The sequence below is a fragment of the Mustela nivalis genome (genome assembly GCF_964662115.1).
Source record: "Mustela nivalis genome assembly, chromosome: 18".
In the NCBI taxonomy this organism is placed as follows: Eukaryota; Metazoa; Chordata; class Mammalia; order Carnivora; family Mustelidae; genus Mustela; species Mustela nivalis.
This window is the reverse complement of record NC_139037.1, coordinates 56944133-56960820: the sequence shown is the minus strand read 5'-3', so window position 1 is coordinate 56960820 and position 16688 is coordinate 56944133. Positions and strand designations below refer to the sequence as shown.

Sequence of the window (16688 nt, the reverse complement as noted above, 5' to 3'; positions counted from 1 at the left end):
AAATGCACCTGCAGCCTTCACTAGCTATAGAGCCAATAAGCCATCGGGTTCCACCCCTTCCTCCAACCCAGCCAATGAGATCTCCCTCCCCATCCTCTCTCAAGCCCCGCCTCCTGCATCACCTGTAACCATGGGTGGCTGAGAGACTTGTCCACACTGTAGCGCTTGCGCATCTTCACCTGCAGCAGGTTGTTGATGAGGTCAATGGCTGCGCGGGGAGGAGATGGACAGTTCAAGCCCTGCGCGGTAGAGGCCGCCCCTCCTGCAACAGGCCACTCCAGGCGACCTGCTACCATCCCGGCCTGCCTTCCGCACTGGCCCAGGTAGCTTGGAAGCCTCACCTGCACCAATTGCTCACTCACCCATTTCCTCATCAAATTACCATTTTGTCCACCTATCCTCCGACACTGCGCACACAAACTAGCTCCTAAGTGTCTTCACCAAGCCTCTCCCTCAGTTTCCCCATTCCTATGTCACCTCTGTAAGTTTTGTCATACAGAGGTATACACAGGTACACCTGTCTTATTCTTCACTTAGTGTTTTTCTTAAAGCCAGGGATGCCTTGGTGGCTCAGTTGGTTGGGCCACTGACTCTTGATTTCAGCTCAGGTCATAATTTCAGGGTTGTGGGATCGAGTCCTGCATGGGGCTCTGAGCTCAGCGTGGAGTCAGCTTGAGATTCTCTCTCCCCCTCTCCCTCTGCCCCTCTCCCTACTCGCACATGCTCTCTCTCTCTCCAAAACAAATAAATAAATAAAATCTTTAAAATATTATTTTTTTCTTTAAGCCAAACCATTTGTCCAAGATAAACTGTGAAGAGGACAAGGCAAGTTAAAAAGCACCATGTATAGGACACTACCACCTGTATCAAAGGAGGAAATAAAAGAATATATGTCAAATGCACGTATTTAAAAGACTTTGAATAGCCAATGCCTTTGGGAAGAATGGCAGACAAAGGAGTGAGAGAGTATTTTCACTGCAGACCCTTCTGTATATTTCAGAATTTGAGCCATGTCACTATTTGTATATGTGCTGCCAAAGCAAGTACGAGCCATGTCACTATTTGATCAAAGCAAAAATCGATAACATTTGGCTATAAATCACTTCATTTTTTAAAAATTCATTTTCCGGGGCACCTGGGTGGCTCAGTGGGTTAAGCCTCTGCCTTCGGCTCAGGTCATGATATCAGGGTCCTGTGATTGAGCCCTGCATCAAGCTCTCTCTGCTTGGCAGGGAGCCTGCTTCTCCCTCTTTCTCTGCCTGACCCTCTGCCTACTTGTGATCTGTCTGTCAAATAAACAAATAAAATCTTTAAATAAAAAATATTAAAAAAATAAAAATTCATTTTACCATTGAAAACCTTAAGGGGAAAATGAATTTATTTATAATGGAAATATCATATCACCCCAGTCAATGAAAATCCAAAGATCACTTGCTATGTCCACAAAAATAAGATGAAAATAAGCATTATTAGAAGGCAGTCAGTCAGAGGGAGGGAAAAATAAAACAAGACAAAACCAGAGAGGGAGATAAACCATAAGAGACTCTTAATCTCAGGAAAAAAACCGAGGGTTCCTGGAATGGAGGGGGCTGGGAGGGATGGAGTGGCCGGGTGATGGACATTGGAGAGGGTATGTGTTATGGTGAGTGCTGTGAATTGTATAAGCCTGATGAATCACAGACCTGTACCCCTGAAACAAATAATACATTATATCTTAATTTTAAAAAAGAAGAAGGTAGTCAGTGGTTTCCTACAGAGTCTCAGAGATAGACCTGTTCTTTAGGAAGAGGAAAATTAGCAAGTATCAGGCATTCGAGACAAGCCGACACTCAGGAGAGACTGTCTCCTTGATCAGAAGCCTTGAAGGACAAGGCCTCACTGTGTGAACCCCTCTAAGTATAGGCCTTGTCCACACGGCCACCCTCACACATGTCGGTCTGCACCAAATTCACTCTCCTACACCCGACACACTTTTACTGACACTTCTGAGCAGGTCCCAAAAGACAACGCTGAGGACCTCCAGTATTACTCCAGTACGAATGAATCCATTCTTACCACTTAGTGCTTACCTCTCTCCGGCCCACTGCTGTCACCTTTTCCTGCACTAACCCTCATGTCAATCCCCTCTCCACCTGCTCCACGAAGCCATATCCCTACAGGGCCTTTCCCTGCTCTATAACCTTCTCCCGACATGACCTCTTCTCTCCAACTGTTCCCCAACCCTGCCCTCCGCTGCCACTGCTTTTGCAAGGCTAACCGTTTCAGGGTCGTAACCCCAAAGATTCCAGGCCCCAGCCCATGCCTTGGGAGGAAGGCTCCGCCCCCTCCCCTGGCCACCCCCAGCTGTATGGCTTCCACAGGTCCAGTAGTCCCTCTCCTGGTCCCACCTTAGACAGACCAAACCTCGCTCAGCCCCCAAAGCACCAGGTGCCTGTCTCAGTCTTTCTGGAGTAATTCGTTTTCTGTGAACTAGGAACCAGGCCTGACCAGCTTCATACACATCCCTGAGTCCCTGCCCCAAGGTTCTAGGTTCAAGGTACCTCACCGTTTAAAGGACCGCCCTCCCTGTGGCCCCACCCACCATTAGGCTCCACCCCCACAGCCTAGACTTTCCAGGGCCCACCTCTCTATGGCCCCGCCCACTCCCCCCTTCTCCCGCCCCCGACCCACCTCCCGAGGAGATGCGGCTCCAGGGGCAGGCTGGGTACATGAAGGCAGCGTTCTGGATCTGGTCTTTGATGTCCTCGTCCTCGTTGAAGGGGAACGTGCCACTGAGGCTGACGTACATGATCACGCCCACCGACCACATGTCCAGCGAGCGGTTGTAGCCCTGGTTGAGCAGCACCTCCGGCGCCAGGTAGGCAGGGGTGCCCACCACCGAGCGCCGGAACGACTTCTCACCGATGATGCGCGCAAACCCGAAGTCACACAGCTTCACCTGCAGGGGGCGTGGGGTGGAGGGGCCGAAGGAGCGTTGAGGGTGCACCTGCCCAGCAACGCACCCCCACGCCCTCTACAGGGTTTCAGAGAAAACTGAGCTTCGACTCTCACTAGTTGAGGAACCTGGGCAGTGACTTACTCTCTGTGCCTCAGTTTCCTCATCTGTATGAGGAGGAGGATCAAAACAGCACCTACCTCAAACGGTCGTCATGAGGATTACATGAGTTTCTCCATCTAAGGCTCAGGGGACCAGAAATGCCTCATAAGTCATGAGCGCTTAATATATGCCACCTGTTCCTGTATTTCCGCCACACTGAACAGCTCTCTTAGCCATCTTGTGCCTCTATTTCCTATTTTGCACAACGGAGATCTGAAAAATCCCTACCTTAAAGGGTGGTTGTATGGATTGAATGAATAAATACAGGGAAAGTGCTGGGAGCTCAGAATGAGCTTCACTGGTCTCAGGGCCGGGTGCTAACTTCTCCCAGCCACAGCAGCCTCATCTGTATCTCGGATGTTAATAGCAACTTCCTGTGGGGCTTCCCTGGGGATTAAATGAGATCCTGAGTGCAAACTGCGACCGTGATGGCCAGCAGTCAGTAACAGGTGGTCGGCCACTTTTCCCTTGATGGTGGAGGCAGTCTAGGGTCACAGACAGGCTTTGGAGCCAGCCACACCGGGGTTCAAGGTCCTGCTCACCTTCCTACCAAGTCCATAGGCAGCACCACCTCTGTGCAGCCATCTCTGTTCATATATGGTTCCTCCCTGGCTCAAAACTGTTCTGTGGCTCACTTTGGCTCTCCAAACCCTTGAAGCCCCAAGTCTCTGTTGCCTACCCTCAAAAACAGCCACACCCAACCACTGACTCAATGTGACAGCCATACCATATCCTGTCCTAAAATCCTTTTCTTTTTCAAAGATCCACCCTTTTCTCCAGATGTTATAATGGAATATTACTTGGCTGTTAAAAGAAATGGAAGGACTGATCAATGCTACAACATAAGTGAACTCTGAAAACATGAACTTAGATGAAAGAAGCCAGTCACAAAGGGCCACATATGCTATTACTGAATGTGCTGCTTATACGAAACACCCAGAATAGGCAAATCTACAGGACGTCGATTCATGGTCGGGATGAGGAATGTTAGGTTTGGAGGATGATGTCTAAAGAGTACAAGGGTTTGTTTTTGGGGTGATGAGATGTTCTAAAACTGATTGTGGCGACAGTTGCACAACGCTGTGAATACTAAAAGCCGCTGAATTGTACACTTTACTTTTTAGTGTGGAGCCCAATGTGGGACTCGAACTCACAACTCTTGAAATCAAGACCTGAGTTGAGGTCAAGAGTCAGATGCTTAATGAACTGAGTCACCCAGGTGCCCCTGAACTGTATACTTTGAATCAGTGAATTATATGGTGTGTGAATTATATCTTAATAAAGTTGTTCCCAAAAAAGTACAGATCACCTCGCTACAAAGGGTCTTTGCCAGGGCTGTTCCCACTGCCTGGAATACTTGCCCATCCAAAAAATGGACTCCTACTCTTTCTTCAGAGTGGGTTTTCTTTTCTCTGACCGTCCAAATGGGCTTTAGAGTTACGTGAGCTCAGAGAACCATGTCACAGAACACAGTACAGATATAATTCTATTTTTGTGACAGCATGATCAACATTTGCTCTTGATCTGTGATCTGTGCTGACCAATATGGTGGCCACTGGTTCCCTGTGGCTACTGAGCACTCAAATGTGGCAAGACAAATTAGTTTTTATTTTATTTAATTTTCATTAATTTACATTTAAAAACTGATCCTATGTTCCATCCCAGGCTGCCACTAACAACTGAGCGACTTCCAGCAGAAAGAAACCATGAGGTTGATATAAGTTGTTTCCACAGCAATTCTTAGTTGACTAAAATGAACCCCTGGCTTTTGAAATGAAAGGAACTCAGTGTTTGCAAAACACAGATCATAAAGCAAGAACTTTCCAGGACATGGAAGGGCTACATGAGAACCTGTAGCTATAGGTCCTTAAACACAGTAGGCACTCAATAATTTGTATCTGTTACAATTGTCACCCCTACTTACTCTGCTTCTGCCCCTGGGGTGGGGGGAAGCATTCTCACCGCCCAATCCAAGGCTCATCAGAACTGTTTTCCTAACAGACCTACAGAAGAAATTACCACTTGTCCCCTAATATCTGTTCTCTGCTCTCACCCATAATAATAAAAATCTTGAATGGAATGGACCACATGGCCACGCAGAATAAAAACTACATCTCCCGCCCTCCCTTGCAGCCAGCCACAACCACGTGACCTTGTCCTGGCCAATGGGATACTAGAAGACATGCCTTGTAAACTTCCATAGGTTCAGAGAAGGAAGGGGGTGTGTCCATTTCCTCCACCTGTTTCTTTCCTCCTCCCCTCTACTATCTTGTCACCTGATGGGGACTATCAAGAACCAGGACGGTCTAGAACATCATAGAAAGGCCAGAACAAGACATTCAGAGCCAAGTACCTGACTCTAAGAAACCGCTTTTTCAGCCTCGAAATGCTCATGCTGGACCCTACATGAGTGTGAAACCAGCGTCTGTTTTATTTAAGTCATTGTTATCTTGAGTCTCTGTGTCCAATTTTCCTGATTCATACAATCCCCACCCGCCTCCCAGGATTAGCTGCACTTCCCCAAATCAAGCTGTGGAACATGACTGACCTGAGGAAAGGGGTCGGCTGATGCCAGCAGCACGTTTTCCGGTTTCAAGTCACAGTGGACAATGTTCTTGAAGTGAAGGTGTCTCAGAGCCACCAGGATCTGAGGGGAGGAGATGGGGCTGGTAAGAAAGGTAGGAAGCTACCTGCCCCAGATTCTGCCGCCAGCCCTCCAAACTCCATCCATGCCCTTCTCTGTACCCCTAAAGATATCCCCCAGGGCCAGGGGATGCATTGGAGCCCCAAAACCATGACACCTGAGATAGGAGTTGGATAATTCCAGAAAGACTAGACTGGAGCAGTGGGTTTGGGAAGAGACGGAGACCCTCAGGCATGTGGTAAGCTGTGGTGACCAAAAAGAGCTAGGAGTGAGGTTCCTGGCTGGCTCAGTCCACAGAGCTAGCAACTTGTGACCTCCTGGATCATGAGTTTGAGCCCAACCTTGGGCCTGGAGTTTACCCTAAAAGCTGGGGCAGGGGTGGGCTATTGGTAAAGTAGCAGCCTTTAAGAAGGTACTATTGTGTGACTCCATTTTTTAAAAAGTATGTTTCATCCATTAAAATCTCTAAGATGAAACACTACAAATACCAACATGATCTACATTATATATCAAATGCAGTACTGGTTGGGGGTGGGGGGTGGGATTCTAGAGCAGGCCTGCCCAGGTAGAAAACGCAGCTCTACACTCACTAGCTCGTGGCCTCGGGCAAGCCACTTCAACTCTCTGGGTCTCAGTGTTCTCACCTGTAAAATGGGGGGGGTGGGTAATAAAAATACCCATCTTCAGGGGTCGCTGTGAAGTTTAAATGTGTTGGGGCATAGAAAGTGTTTAGGACAGTGTCCAGCACAGAGCAAACAGGACATTAGCTATTACTGTTGTTGGTACCTGTTACTCTCCTCGGGATGGCCTGTGGATAAACATATTCCTGTGCATGTTTCAGATAGAGCTTTTCCTGCTCTGTTAATTCAAGAGTGTTCTAGGGTGGCAAGGTGAGCTGATTTATGAAGCAAAAAGCAAAAAATCTGGATACAATTTCCAGCTACTTTCTCTGGGGACACCATGATCTTCCTTGATTCTGTGTAATCCTCGGACATCGGCCAGGGACACTGAGATCCACAGTGTGTAGGTACCCCTTTTCTCCACTTCCTGTTTGTTGACCACCTCCCTCCCCCACTAGGAGAGGAGGAGAACAAGGAGGGCTGGTTGGAAGCTAGACAGATCCGGGTTCAAATCTCAGCTAGACCGCCACCTAGCTGTGTGACCTTGGGCAGGACATGGACCCTTCCTCTACCTCAGTCTCCTCACTTTTAAAATGGGGGTGCTGGTAATACCTACCTCGGAGGGCAATTGTGAAGCATAAACAAGCCCATAAACAGGACTTGGGGTGGGGCAGACAAGAGGCGGAAGGCAGAAATCTGCAGAGAGAGAGAGAGAGGAGCAGAGGCAAAAAGGGAGGGAGTGATGGAAGACCAGAAAGAGAAATCAACCAGTTGCTGGAAGGCAGGCAGTTCCCTCTCCCCACCTTAAGTCTGGATGAGCTTGCCTCAGTGGGCTTCTCTCCTCCCCCAACAAGTCAACCTGATGAAGGCGCAGTGCTGGGGACAGTGAGGGGGCAGGACCTCCATAAAGGAAGCATAGCACAAGGGACTCTGCATCCAAGAGAACAAGTCCCAGAATCAGGTGAGGGACAAGCTAGATGGGAAGGCCTTTCTAGGAAGGCTGTAAAACCCAGAAGCTACAAAAGGCAACATTTAACAATGTAAAAGTTAAACTCTTGATGGCAAATAAAAGCCAGGAATGAAATGAAAAGGAAAACAAATGCTGGAATTAAAAAAAAAAAAATTGAACAACACAAGTGACAAGGATCCAGTGTCCCTTATATACAAAGAGCTTTCACAATTCAACAAGAATAATCCAACTGAAAAATGGGCAATGGGAAAAAAAGCACAGGCCAATAAACATAGGGAAATACACTCAACCTCACCCATGATTTCTATTTTATTTTTTTCACCCATAATTTTTAAACTGCTAAACGAAGCCACATCTCCACCTGTAAGACTGCTTATTGTTTCACCCAGAGTTAGCTGCTGTTAAGAGCAGACCCAAGGGATTTTAGAGAACAGCTGGGCAGCATGTTTAAAAAACTCCTAGAGCACATTTCCCTGGACTTAGGAGTCTATTGTCTGAAACGTGTTCTTTGGAAATTCTCCCACCAGAGCCCAGCAATGTGTGTGGACAGATATTCACCAGATGTTGTCTGTAATGGTAGAAAAGTGGTAACAACCTCTGTACTCAGCAATTACAGGATTTGGTGATATCCACCATGGGATCCAACTAAGAAAAAGAGGCAGCTCTGCTCATTACATATGGAAATAGAATAGCCTTCCAGAAGTACTTTTAAAGTGAAAAAGTAAAAAAAAAAAGTTAAAAAAATAAATAAATAAAGTTAAGAAAGTAAGAGGCAGAATGACACACAGGTGAAACCAGTGATTTTGACCTTACTAGTTAAAAGCTCAGATCCTAGGGTCTGCTCCCACCAGCTGTGTGACCCTGGACAAGTTACTTAAAGTCTCTGAGCCTCGGTGTTTTCCCACTCAAAAATGGAATTGAGGGGCGCCTGGGTGGCTCAGTGGGTTAAGCCGCTGCCTTCGGCTCAGGTCATGATCTCAGGGTCCTGGGATCGAGTCCCACATCGGGCTCTCTGCTCAGCAGGGAGCCTGCTTCCCTCTCTCTCTCTCTCTGCCTGCCTCTCCATCTACTTGTGATTTCTCTCTGTCAAATAAATAAATAAAATCTTAAAAAAAAAAAAATGGAATTGATCACAGCCACTACCACATGAGTTGCGATGCAGACACAATGAGTTAAAACATGGTTAGCATCCCCCTCCCCCACCCCACCAACTCTGGGAGATCACTGTCCAGTCCTGGGGCTATCTCGGTCACAGCTGTGTCCCCAGCACTGCTGGGAACAGAGCAGGGGAAGACCGAGAACTTGGCGAACCACCTAAGGAATGGATGAATGAGGTCCCCACAGAAAAGCCTCCCTCCCCTTCCCTTTTCCTACACGAATATAGTCAGGCCTTAGGGAACCTCATTCTATAAAGGAATAAAAATTATACAATCATCATTTCTGATCTTTCTATACTACTAATATAATTATCACTACTGCTCTCTCCTTACTGTTTTCTTATTTTCTATTGTTATTACTGTTATTACTCTACAATCTGTTCTATTATTACTCAATTATTTCGAAATTATCATTCTATTATTTTTTCTATTGTTATTATCACTATTTTTTATTATCCGCTAGGAGGACTCCTGCCAGTGTCTGCGGGAGCTGGGTTCAAGGCAGGTGGGGAGGCGAGTGGAGGCAGGCAGGGGGGTGGGGGGCAGGCGCACCTGGGTGATGAGGAACTTGGTGAGGCGCTCGGGGAGCCGGCCCTTCTCACTGGAGAGGATCATCTCCAGCATGTCCCCGTGCAGCTTCTCCATCACCACAAACACCTTCTCAGGTGTCTCAAACATGCAGTCCAGGTTCACGATCCCGGGGTGCCGCAGACTCTGGGGTAGGGGTGGGGAGGAGAGGGTGGCAGTCAGGGTCCAGGTCGCCTGTGAACCTGGGATCCCAGAGATAAGCCACGGGAGCAGACAGACAACAAATGAGGAGGATGTCCCCGGAGGGTCAGCAGCTCCTTCCCCAAGGCTGGCTCTGGGGGAGGGGAAAGGAGCTTCAGACAGAACCACATCCCCACACCACCAGGTATCTAGAAGGATCTTCATGTCATAAAGCTCTGTTGAAGGTCCAGGATTTGGGGGGGGTGGGGAGAGGGAGGGAGCAGAAGTATGGAACAACGGGATCTTTGTGCATCTCTATGTTGTAAATTCTCCTCCCTCTCCCCGTACACCCTGCCTGGCCTAACCCCATTTCTACCCTCCAGGTCTCCACCCAACCTCCTCCCTGGGTTCTAGGCTATGGTCCTACCACTTTCCACCCACCCTCTGGTGGCAGCCTCAGAGATCTTTCTGAAGTACACACCCAACCCTGTCCTTTCTTTGCTAAAAATCTTTCCCGGGCTCCCCAGTACCCTCAGGAGAAAATCCATAGGCCTCCTCCCTGGCCTCACCTCACACCACCTCCCAACACATAAACCATCTAGTAACCTCAAACTTCAAATTCCTAGAAGGGTTCATGTTCCCTCTTACCTCCAGACCTTTCTTTGCACAGACTGGTCCCTTTGCTCAGAACACCTTTCTACCCCCTAAGTCTCAACATGCATGTTCTCTCCTCCAGGAAGCCTTCCCTGACCACCTCCAGCCTGGGTCAGTTGGCCTCTGAAAGGAGGAGGTGGGAAAGGAAGGTCCTTCCTAGGTGGGGCCTGAGCTGGGCCCCAGAGTCCGGTCACCTGCAGAATGGCCACTTCGTTCCGGAGCTGGCTCTCCTGCTTCGTGGGGAAACGCAGTTTGTCAATGACCTTTACTGCCACATCCCGGCCTGTCTTCCGGTGCTTTCCTGGGCAGGACATAGGGGAGACTGGGGATGAAGGGAACAAGACCTTCCAGTCCTGGTAAGAGAGAACCTCGCCCCATCCCCCGCCAATGACAGAGACACATAGTTGAACAAAGGTAAGCAGAAAGCATCAAGATGGCTCTTTGGGGTGAGAGGCCTTGGGAATAAAGGTGGAATGAAGAAGGTAAAAGACAAGAGCTTCGAGGGAAATCTAACACATGGGAAACTAGATTTATGACCCATCAGAATCTAGGAACTAGCTCTGTGGCCAGAGTGCAGAATGCTCTCTCCTTTATTTATTATTTTTTTGAAGATTTTATTTGTTTATTTATTTGACCGGCAGAGATCACAAGTAGGTAGAGAAGCAGGCTGAGAGAGAGGGGGAAGCAGGCTCCCCACCGAGCAGAGAGCCCAATGCGGGGCTCGATCCCAGGACCCTGAGATCATGACTGAGAGGAAGGCAGAGGTGTAACCCACTGAGCTGCCCAGGCACTCCTGCTCTCTCCCTATTACGAATGGGAGAAAGCCCATTGGCTTTTCCCAGTGAGAATTGGAGAGGCTTGCAACCACCTGCCTGGAGGACCTAGCTTTCCAAGTCAACCAGAACAGGAAGTGAGCACACAGAAGGTCTGGAGCCCAGGAACCACCAGGACCCCCCCTCTGGATCAGCTCAGAAGCATCCGTACCTCCATAGACCACTCCAAATTGCCCGGAGCCCAGTACCTCATCCGGGAAGATCTGGTAGACGGTGGCAATGTCCTGCATAATAGGGATGGGAAGGGTCAAGGGGGCAGATGGAGCTCGGGCGCTGAGGAGACTAGGGAGGGCAGCAGGCTGCATGGGAGGCATAGGCCATCCATGGGACCATGGGGTGTGGGCAGTGTCTCACCACGTTCTCTTGGATCTGGCTGTTAGACACGGAGATGCTCAGAGAAGCCTGTCCTGGGAAGAGGAGAGAGGGGGAGTGAGGGGAGCCTGGGCTCAGGACTGTCTTCACCCATGACTCCAGAGGCAGCCTCTGGAGCCACACCACCCGGGTTCAAGAATGGGAATAATGACAGGTGCTTCCTCATAGGCCAGTGGGAGAAGTAAACGTGATGGGCTGACGGGACTGGAGAAGTGTCATGAACGATTTCACTGAGCACTGCACCCCAAGATCTCAGGGTCAAGGGATGCACACTGATCCCATTTTACAGAGGAGGACACTGAGGCTCTCTCAGGAGGAAAGTCCAAAGGGGTTCCAACATCTTCCCCCTTGAACTTGCCAACCCACTACCCAACCGGAGCCACACATTTCCAAGGTTCTGAGCCTTCCGCCGCTTGAACATCTGCCCCCTTCCCATTGCAGGCCTGGCCCCTTGTCCTCCTCCCTGGTCTCTCTGCCCCTGTTCTGTTCTCTCCTATTCACTGCACAAACCTGGGTCTGTCCTTCCCCTGCTCCCCAGTGCCCCCAGGAGGAAGCCCAACCCCCTCCCATGGCCTCCCAGGTACTGGTCCCTCATTTACCTCTTTGACTTCAACCACCACCTGCTGTGTGTCCTCCTTGCCGGGCCTCAGATACAGCCAAGTCCCCTCCTATCTCCTGCCTTTGTGCTTGCTGTTCCCTCTGCCAGTAACGTGCGTCCCTTCCGCTGGACTTAATTAAACCCTCCCCATTCAGTCTCAGCTCCAACTTTCCTCTTGGGGCCACGTCATGTTCTACATTACATCTGTCATTCATGCAGGGTGATCTATCACACTGGACTATGAGCTCCAGAAGGCAGGAGCCTGAGACTTTCTGATCATCTTCTACCTCTGCTTGAAATCCTTCCCTTCTGTAATCCCCTCTCTTAGCCCTCCTCAGCTTTCTGGTCTCAGCTCAGATGTTGCCGCATCCAGGAAGCCCTCCTGGATACCCAGGCTGGATCAGCTATCCCTTCTGAGCCCCCACAGCTTTCTGGTCCCCTGTCCCAGCCCCATCACTCTGGGTTGTCACTGCTTGGGGACAGGTCGGTCTCCCTTACTGGACTGTGAGCCCCGTGAGGACAGGTCCTGGGCTGTCTTGGTGACAACTATGTCCCCAGCACTGCCCAGCATAGGGTGGGCACAGAGAAGACACTCAGTAAATGCCTGAATGAAACAGCCTGAACTAACAACCTGGAGGAGTTGTCGCCACCTGGGACAAGACTCAGAAAAGAGAAGTGACATGCCCAAGTCCACACATCAGGTCTAGGGCTTAATGGAGATTTGGACTCATGCCAGTTGAATCCAGAAGCCACATTCCCCACTGTGCCATTCCCAGCCTTCTCCCTGGCTCTTCCCTTCCCTGGGAGCCCACACAAGACATTCCAGACCCATGCTCTCAGGATCCGGGGCAGGGTGGGGGGAGGACTTACTGTGGGGTGTGTGGCCTGGGGCACTAGGTGCATCCTGGAGGATGACTGGCATCAGGGCCTGGCGGATGGCTGTTTCCCAGCCCCTGGCAGCCTCGGCCCCCTGCCCGCTCGGCCCCCCTGGGGCTCCACCAGGTGTCTCGCCCACAAAGTAGGTGACATTGGCAGTGACGATCTCAAAGCAGTGAGGGTTGGTGCCTGGTGGCACAAGGCTAAAGTTCTGGGCGGGCTCCACAGTGAGGATTTCTGACAGTGGAATTTCCTGGCAGGATACAAAACCAGCATCAGTGAGGATGCCAGGCAGACCCTGGGGCTCCCCACTTACTCAGAACAGCACACACAATCCAGTGGCAATGGGAAAGGGCCTGATTTGCATAGAGTAGTCAGAAAAGGCCTCCTGGCAGATGTTAAATGAAGCAAGAGATCAGAAAGGTAAGAAGAGGCCAGCTGGTGGAGGATGGTGAAAACAGCATGTGCAAAGGCCCTGAGGTGGGAAAGGCTTGTGTTCAAAGAATATGCTCTATTCCCATTACATGGGTGGTACCTAGCACACAGGAGATTTGCCATGTTTGGTGAACAAATGAAGTTAGGCCATGAAGGGCCTCATGGGCCACAGAGAGGAGCCTGGGCTTTGTCTCCAGGGCCCTGGGGAGCCATGGAAGGGTTTAGAGCAAGGCAGGGGTAGATGTCTGGCTGTGCGTGGAGGGTGGACAGGAAAGGATGGGACTGAGACAGGAGACCAGAAAGGAGGCTGAGAGGGCCAGGTGGAGGGGAAGGGACAGGGAGAGAAAGGGCAGGGTCTGTGCAGAAGGAAAAGAGCATGCTTTGAAAAGTGCTGGAAGAGAAACTCCGGGGTGGGGGGGCAGGACACATTTGCAGAAGGGAGAGAAAAAAATTAAAGTAAGGAAAGAACGAAACAGGGACAGACTGACACACCTTATAAAGGCAGGGGACAGAGACGTGGTGGGGGTAGCATCTAAGGGTGGCCGAGAATAGGGGCAGGCTGAGAAGTCACCCTCTCCTCCACCCCGTGGGAAGCCGCTGCGAAGCAGGGAACCCTGAGGCATCAGAGTTTTATTTTAAGGGCAAAGGGAGTATTCTGATGGTTTTCTCAGCCTCTCTGGCTGCTATGTGGGACAAGGTTGTGGGGGGAAGCGCAGAAGCTAGGCCTCAGAAGGAGACGGCCCAGAGCGCCCGGCGGCCATGACGGGTGGTGAGGAATAGGATAAATGATCCAGTATTTCATTATAAAGCAATAATGATAACAGCGAGCTCCACACAAGCCGGCCCTAAGCTAACTGCTTCGCGGAGGTGATCGCTGAATTAGGGCAGCGGCCCTGCGGTGCGTACTAGTCACTGAGGCCTTTTACAGGTGCCAGACGGGAGGGCAGAGAGGTCAGGTAAGCCGCCCCGGGTTCCCCAGCCAGAAAGTGGTGGGCCCAAGTGGGCCCATTTGCCGATGACATGCAAGCAGGCAAGCAACGGGGAGAGGAGTGGGAGGAGGAGGTCTGGGGGAGCTGGTGGCCGGAAGGCCCACCTTGTAGTATCTGTTGGTCGTGTTGTTCTGGAAGAGTGTGATGCACTTGCAGTCCAGGCGCCAATAGTGCCGCTTCCTCTGTTGGGAGAGGTGCTCCAGAAGGTGAGATGGTCCGTCCTTGGCGCAGTCGGGGCTCCAGCTCTTCCCGGAGCCAAGCCCCGCCCCCAAGTCTAGCCCCGCCCCAGAATGCCCCACCCCTTCCGTCTCTCATCGCCCGCCCTTCTAATTCTAGCTCCGTCCCCAGTAAGGCCCCGCCCATCTCTAACTGCAGCCCCACCCCGCCTCCTCCCTTTCTCAAATTAATCCCGCCCCTCCCGCCTTAGCTCACCCCACCTTGCCCCGCCCCATAACCCCTCTCCAACTTTAGGTCGGCCTCCAGCAAACCTGCCCCACCCCTATCTCCTATCTGCCCAGACCCCTCCACTATAAGCTCTCCCCACCTTTCATCCCAACTTCGCCCCACCTGGCCCTTACTTCACAACCCTACTTAATTACCTCTAGTTAGGCCTCTAACCCGGGCCAGCACCCCCTGAGTCCATCCTCTAGAACCTGAGCCCTTCTCGGCCCTACTCCTAACTCCAGCTTCCCCGTTCTTGGTCTCACGCTTCCCCTGACACTGCCCTTAGCCCCGCGTCTTTCCCGACTTCTGCCCTACCCGTCCACTCTCCCTTAGAACCCATCCCTCTAATTCTAGCTCCGCCTCCAGATGGGCGCCGCCTACCCCCCAACCCCACCCAGCCCCACCTCCTAAAGCGGAGTTTTCCCCGCCCCTAACCTTAGCTCCGCCCCACCTAGCCCCATCCCGCCCACTCACCAGCGTGTCCTTGTTACTGTAATGGACCACCCAACCCTCGCGTAGGGTGGTGCTAGATTTCCGCGTCGTGTGTCGCACCGACTGCACCACCCTCATTAGGGGGATGTACCCCAAGGAGCTGGGAGAGAGGGGGAGAGGAAGAGGCAAGAGGTTACAAGTGGAAAATACCCATTAGCACTAGGGGCCTCAGAGCGCATTTCTGGGCAGCCAGGAGTGGGGTTGTTTTTGGCCACACTTTTGTGATTTCCACATTTCCCATGAGGAAGGGGACGCTAGATAGGGTCACATTACAAGGCTGGGGTCCGAAGTCACGTGGCCTGGCAAATCACCTAACCTCTAAGGTACCTCTGTTTCTCCATCCAAAGGGGTTGCTGTAAGGGGTGAAAACCTTTCTTAGGAGTTTAGCACAATGCTTGGCACCCAGTGGTCCTCCCATAAGTGCTAATCAGTACTGAGCCCAGTGACTGTGGAGCCAGCTGTGTGACACTAGGCAAGTGATTCAACCTCTCTGTACCTCATTGCCCTTATCGGTGCACATGCTATTATTACAGAGAGGAAATAAACGCTTAGAGAGATTCACAGACTTGCTCAACCACCTCTTGATCCCTGCACTAAACCAAGGACTTGGGTGGCTCTGGCACTTCCCTTTGCCTCTCTGAGACTTGGTTTCCTCATCTGTGAAATAGGCTGCCTCTCCCAACACCCCCACCCCACCCAAGTCCATCAAGATCCAACTCTTACAGCCTCTTACTCTGTTACTAAACACTTCAGGAAAGACCTGGCAGAAAGGGAACTTGAGCTTCCAGGCAGCTCGAGTCAGGTAGAATCAGTAAGAAACTCTCTGTAATTATTGTGACTTGCATATCCATCTTTCCTTCAGGGTGGTCTCCCATCCCCTTCCTCTGGCCCTCTCTGCTCCAGCCACACCAAACTCAGTGTTGTTTCTGGAACATGCTTGGCCCTACCACAGGGCCTTTGCACTTGCTGCTCTCTTTGCTTGGCAAGCTCTTCCACCAACTATCTTCCACATGTCTCCTTTCCTCTCCTTTCTCCCGGCCCTCCTTTAGATCTCTTCAAATGTCAACTTCTCAGAGAGGCCCCCTTTAATGGCCCTAAAACAATGTATCTTCATTCTCTGTCCCCCCCCCCTTGCTTTATTTTTTTAAATGTATCTTTATTTTTATTTATTTTTTGAAAGCAGTCATCGGTACCTGATGCTATGGATGCATTTGTTTACTGCCTGTCTCTCCAGTTAAAGTGTTGGCTCTATGAGGCCAGAGAGTTTTCCTGGTTTGGTTCACAGCTGGGTGCTTGGAAGTTCTAGAACCCAGCCGGTCCTCAATAAGTGTCTATTGATGCACCATGGAAATGGCTCACCCTCCTCACATCAATGCCCCCTTGGCCTCATGGGGTGAAGTCTCAGCTCCTTTCTCTTAGTAATGACCGGCTAAAGCCAGTAAACTTCAATCTTCTAACCTAGGAGTAGGGGTGGTGTTCCTTACAGTCCTTCTGAGAAGGATTTCATTCAAGGATAAAGACTTACACATCGATGACAGCTTCAATCCACAGGTTACCCTCATTTACAAATGTCTTACTGTATTAGTACAATATACCAATAATAGTGTGTTAATATTATTCTAAAACATGCCAAAAGAGCGAAAACATCTAAAAGATGAGATTAAAAGTAAAGAGAAATGGGAAGGCAAATATTTGTCCCCATACTCCAGAATGGATCACCTCCCACCCTCCGCGCTTTGGGGACTCAAGAACAGAGTACCGGGGAGGATTCTCTTTGTATCTGCTCAGAGTTTACAACC

At 50.5% G+C, this 16688-nt stretch overlaps 1 protein-coding gene across 2 annotated transcripts in view; it reads right to left on the bottom strand.

The window, feature by feature from the left end:
* PRKD2 (protein kinase D2) overlaps positions 1 to 16688 on the bottom strand; it is a 32272-nt gene that overhangs the window by 641 nt on the left and 14943 nt on the right. For both annotated transcript variants that reach the window (XM_082710573.1, XM_082710574.1), the window contains exons 9-18: positions 14872 to 14989; positions 14058 to 14135; positions 12524 to 12782; positions 11038 to 11090; positions 10835 to 10907; positions 10045 to 10151; positions 9041 to 9202; positions 5646 to 5744; positions 2671 to 2938; positions 123 to 208 (exon numbers count right to left, since the gene is read on the bottom strand). In XM_082710573.1, coding sequence (XP_082566699.1) covers positions 123 to 208; positions 2671 to 2938; positions 5646 to 5744; positions 9041 to 9202; positions 10045 to 10151; positions 10835 to 10907; positions 11038 to 11090; positions 12524 to 12782; positions 14058 to 14135; positions 14872 to 14989 — 1303 coding nt within the window. The remainder of the gene's footprint in view (positions 1 to 122; positions 209 to 2670; positions 2939 to 5645; positions 5745 to 9040; positions 9203 to 10044; positions 10152 to 10834; positions 10908 to 11037; positions 11091 to 12523; positions 12783 to 14057; positions 14136 to 14871; positions 14990 to 16688) is intronic.